The sequence below is a fragment of the Geospiza fortis genome, unplaced genomic scaffold (genome assembly GCF_000277835.1).
Source record: "Geospiza fortis unplaced genomic scaffold, GeoFor_1.0 scaffold11, whole genome shotgun sequence".
Lineage (NCBI taxonomy): Eukaryota > Metazoa > Chordata > Aves > Passeriformes > Thraupidae > Geospiza > Geospiza fortis.
The window spans coordinates 4141431-4146733 of NW_005054304.1; the positions used below are offsets into that span (position 1 = coordinate 4141431).

The following is a 5303-nucleotide window of genomic DNA, read 5'->3' on the forward strand; positions in this document are numbered from 1 at the left end:
GAACATAAATTGAATTACTAGCTCAGACTTTAAAAAGAAAACTAACTGGTTCCTGCAGGTTTTCGTTCACGTTGCTCTCCCTGGAAGCACAGAGTTTGTTGCAAAATGCCTTTTTTGTTTGTTTGGTTGGTTTTGCATGTTTGAATTCACACAAAATTTTAAACTCTCAATAAGCATGAAGGAAGAAATATAAATAGATCTGAATAGAAATAAATAGATCTGAAACTAAAATAGTTTTTGGTCCTTTGAACTACTGTGAAGCTTGCAATATATATAGCTATCATTGGTTACTAGAAGTTACTTTGAATTACAATATTCCAATTCCATTTTACAGTAATTCCAGCATACTTAAAACACTTTTTAAATAAAACATTTGGGAGATTTTCTAAAAGTAACTCAGGCAGTTCTAAAAGTTACTATTAGCATGTTTTTCATGAGAAAATAAATTGGTAGAAATCACTGGTGCTCACTGACAAATTTAGAATACAATCCAAGTCAGTTAAGTAGTACTACTTTGGGAAATTCCCTAAAGGCACTGCATCAGGTCTAATTTCTTCAGTATTGTTATCCCAGAATTAGAAAGTAAAGCAGTATTTATGAAGATAAAGGAATGTATATGAAGCAAATTGCTTATAAATTTGGAAGAGTGACATAGTGACGTGATCATCTGTCTTGTGTAACCTTCAGAAGCCAATGCTTTGCAGAAACTGGTGATTTCCAGAGGAAAACCATCAGTGCATTAGGGCTTAGAAAACCTGCTCAGGCTTCCTGTAGCTTTGCTGTTTAGGTTTTTTGTGGGTTTTTTGGTGGTTTTTTTTGACACACTGCCATACTTGCACTCTGATTTCAGTCTATTTTATGTAACGCAAACTTGCTATGATTCATGAATCTATTTGTGCCATGGAATTCTAGATAGGAGGGGGGAACATCAACCACAATACAATTCGCATAAATCACAGTGATCAACTCAAATATCTGAACTCTCTGAAGATATATTCTAATGGAATACAGTCAAAGCTCACAAAATACTATTGCAGCTAGCAAGTCAGTATCTGAAGACTGTTTTCAAAAATTACCAAAATTTTGGATTGAAAACATACATAACCTTACATCAACTTGTAATAAATCAATGCCTCATCCTTGTTTAAACTCAGCAGTGAGAAAGAAAATAGAAGGATGGTCTTTTAAGAACTGTTCTGAGTTATTTCTTTTTTTTTTTCCTCATACTATCCCAAAGTTCTCCATCTGAAAAAAAGCAGGGATGTATTTTCCTCTCTACCATCTCAATGCAGCTAGTGCTCTGAGCAGTCACTGACAGATAATGCTCATGCCATTCTCCTCACCCTGCAGTTGCCTATATGCATGACTTAGGTGAGCCACTTGGAACAGAAATCCCTTGGGTATTGAGGCACTTATGACACCAAGAGGCTCCGAGGCATATTTTCAGAAATGCCAAGGTGTCCAGCTGCCATTCAGGATGATGTAATTTGTGCCACTTCTGGCACAGGCTCACTGATTGCCCCCTATGGTGCCTAAATACCTTGGAACATCTGTCAAAGATCTTTGGCTTCCCAATTTCCTTCACTTCTGCACTGGTGGCAGTGATGCTTACAACTGCAAACCCCAAAATATTAAGTGAAAATTGTTGCCAAAGTACAGTATTTAGGAACATGTTAAGCAGACATAGGTTTAAAAGATCAATGGCAAAATTAAGGAAAGCATCTATCATTATCAAGATGAATAAAATTTTGGAATAATGGGGAACAGACTTTAAGAGGATGGTATCAAAACTTCTAGAATCAGAAAAAAAAGTGGTTTCCCTTAAAATATCCTCAGAACATCCTCACTACGATCCTTTATTCAAGAGTACACGTGTTATTGTAAGGTATCAGCTGACAGCACCGAATTCCTGGCACAAAGCAAAACGAAGGATGCTATTCCTGCTACTTTAGTTTGGATACACAAGGACCAGAACTTTAAAGAACTAATGCTTTTCTTCACTGATGGCTTTTTTTTTTCCTAGTGTCCAATGTGGACAGCTCCAAGTCTCCTCCCCCAGACAGAGCTTCTCATGAAGGAGACTGATTTGAGGACAAAAAGAGATGCAGTAATTCTTTCAGGCCCCATTTCAGCAAGGCACTTAAGCACATGCTGATGTCGATCACTGCTGAGCAAAGGACAAAAGCACACGCTAGTTAATTTTTTGTAAGCATCCTACAGTCTCCATGAGATGTTTGAACAAGCCCTGGTGCTTAGCAGAATCAGGGAATAAAGCTGATTATGTAACTCCTGTGTTGTGAGTCCATTCAGCACCCACCTAAGGACACCTTCTCCGGTGACTGTTTTTCCACCCTGCACTCATGAACCCAAACAGGACTGAATTATACCACGAGACTAAGAGCACAGATTTGCCTTCAAGAGATGAAACATGGGAGGTCTACAAGTCTCCATCCACTCTAAATGGCTTCTCTGCTATTGCCTATGCCATGTCTCCATAACATCACTGGCAATGAACTGGGATTACTCCCAGTTTCTACAGTCTACACTGGTGATATTTTTGCAGTTTTGCCTCAATGAGACTTAGTTTAGCTTTGCTTAAATAACACACCCGATAGGTGCACACTAAGGAATGTAAAGTAGATACTAGTTACCTGAATATTATTAATATGTATCTATGGTAAATTAAATCTGGAGGTGATATATTTAATTATTGCTAAGAAGTCACCCTTGGTGTTATTGCCTACATACCTACAGAGCTTTGCTGTTAACCTTTCAATACTTTTATGATCATTGGCTTTGGAGTGAGAGTTACATCACTCAATAATGACCTGATGTTTCATGGCTTAAGAGAGAATATTGCTAAATATATTTAGCAGTAGTAAATTATTGCTTTTAAAATTACTGCTCTGAGTTTTTAGAACATTAACAACCTAATTTTATTCTCAAAAATTTTTTGATAAAAATCTACGAAAAATATAACCAGGGAAAGACTCCCACTTCTTATAGCAATTCTGATACAGCTCAGACCTACCAAGTCTGATTTTATTTTATATCCTCTTCATTTTTATCTCCCCTCCTGCCCACCCTGGAGAGAAGTTTTTTTCTTCCCTTTCTTCCCTTTGAAAAAAATCTGATTTGATACTATTTTTTTTTTCCTACCACAGAGTGGCAGGCTTGTAAGCCACCCAATGGAACAGTCTTATTTTGGTAGAGTTTTGAATATTAAAGAATTAGTGAATTTAAAATATCCACTAACATAGTCTAAACAGTTTCTCTCTCTGGCATTTGGAAAGGCATTAGAGTAGGATTTAGCTCATTTCAGTTTCCATGGCACACTTTGGTAAAAGGAGAGATGACTTGGATTTTAGTTAATTTCCAACTCAGATAATGATGACCTTGCAGTGGAAAATGCCAATTGCTGTTTTGGCTGGAAAAAAAATTCAATTATTCTGAAATTTTCTGTGGAATTTTGTCATTCTTGCAGTTACCACGGGAAATCCTCTGCTGTACTACCTGGCAAATTCAATTTGATATTCAGTCACTGTTGGGTTCCTCAGAACTTGTCCAAACTGCCCAAGACCCCTGGCTGCAACCCTTCCAGGCCAGCGCACGAGCTGATTGATAACCTTGGCTGTTAGAATGTTGGAAAACTAGACCCATGCACTCTGTGGTTCTTTTCTGTGTAACACAGATGCTAAAACTTCCTGGGGAGTCCACTGATTTGTCATGAGGAAATGAAGAGCCAAAAGCACCCAGAGAATGCCTGTTCTCTGAGTAGCAGAAGTGCCTGCAAGAGAATGATGAAAAGGGAAAACAACCTCTGAGCTGCAAACACACACACTGAGAGGGAGTGAGCAAATATCCTGCAAATATCCTTTCTCTAGCTAACCTAATAAAGATCTAGACATAAAATAAAAACAAGTTGGTGCATGTTCTTTTGATCACAGTCTGCTTATTCCCCAACCCTGTCATACCCTCTAATTTACAAACAACATGTACTTCAAAATAGCAAGCCTATCTATGCCCTAAGATGATAACTCCCTTAACATTGACAGAAAAAGTTGCTTACTGATACCTTTCTGGGCTTAGACATGCATAAACCCCCCTCATTCTTGTTCCCTGTAACTTGCAAAGATACGTGTGCTTCCTTCTAACCCAGTATTATCTTGGCATATCTGCTCTAAAAATCAGAACAACAAGTCTTAACATTCACAAACTAGCATTTTTTCTATGAAGCTCTGTGGCTTCTTCTTTCAATAAAACTGGTTATTATTTCAAAATATATATACAACTCTCAGCAGAAATTTGGTGCTACATCTTCAAGTGTCTGAGGGAGCCACAGTTCTATGTGGTTATTTACACTTCCACAAGTCCTCATATGTAACCTCATCAAGGAGCAAACAGATAGAATTTGTACTGTAAGATCCCATATATAGTTAAGCAGTTCGCCTGGAATGGGCCATTTATAGTTGTGGAGTGCACACTAAGTGCCTGTGCAGATGTGCAGGCACACAGCTGCATGCACTGCCAGGATTCTGTTGGCACATGTGTGTATATGTGTGAGGAAAAAATGCATGGAGATCCCTGCCTGCCTCACTGGGCAGACGGCAGAGCAGACAGTGAAGGCAGACACACACTCGTATGGAGGAGCGTGGCTACTGCACACCTTGTCATGCCAGTGTGAAAAAGACAGTTGCAGGTTGCTGGTTTTGCAGCCATTCATTTTACATCTTGTGGGGAGGGGGGTAAAAAAAGGATTTTTTCAGTTCCTTTTTTCCTTTTGCCCCCCAGTAAGCATCACTGGAAGAAGACCAAAGCAGAGCAACTATAAGTTAAATACACACTTGAGCTTAGCTGCATTACATAACTCTGTAGGAGAAGCAGGCCGAAAAGATTTTTTTTTGTTTGTTTGTTTCTTTGTTTGTTTCACTTAAATCTCTGTGTTTTATTTCTCTTTCTTTTCATCTCTTAGCTCCCATCATTTTTTCCTCCTAGGTTCCATCATCCTCTGAAGAACGCTGGGTTTCGCAGGCAGGCGGCTAGTCACCTGCAACAACCGAGGGGTCCCGCAGAAGCTTCCAGGCTGCTGTCCGTGTCAGACGCCAGGGTTTGATCCGTGGACATGGATGAGATGTCGTTGACAGATGAGGATGGAGGGAGGCTCTCACTGCTGTTCACTGCTGCACCTGTGCTACGAAAACGAACACCAACGTGATTAAACCCGAAACCCCAGAAGGTGCCATGTGTTAAAGAGCAGAGGGTGCTTACCTGGTGGTACGCAGATCATTTTATCCAGTGGAAAA

At 39.3% G+C, this 5303-nt stretch overlaps 1 protein-coding gene across 2 annotated transcripts in view; it reads right to left on the reverse strand.

Annotated features, from left to right (window-relative positions):
• Positions 1-2008: 2008 nt before the first annotated feature.
• Positions 2009-5303, reverse strand: part of LOC102043776 (mitogen-activated protein kinase 10) — a 47506-nt gene continuing 44211 nt past the window's right edge. The window contains exon 9 of one of the 2 annotated variants that reach the window (XM_031066445.1): positions 2009-5186. In XM_031066445.1, coding sequence (XP_030922305.1) covers positions 5044-5186 — 143 coding nt within the window. In that variant the 3' untranslated portion in view covers positions 2009-5043. Of the gene's footprint in view, positions 5192-5303 lie in introns of both variants that reach the window. The other variant, XM_031066446.1, reaches the window with a different exon arrangement.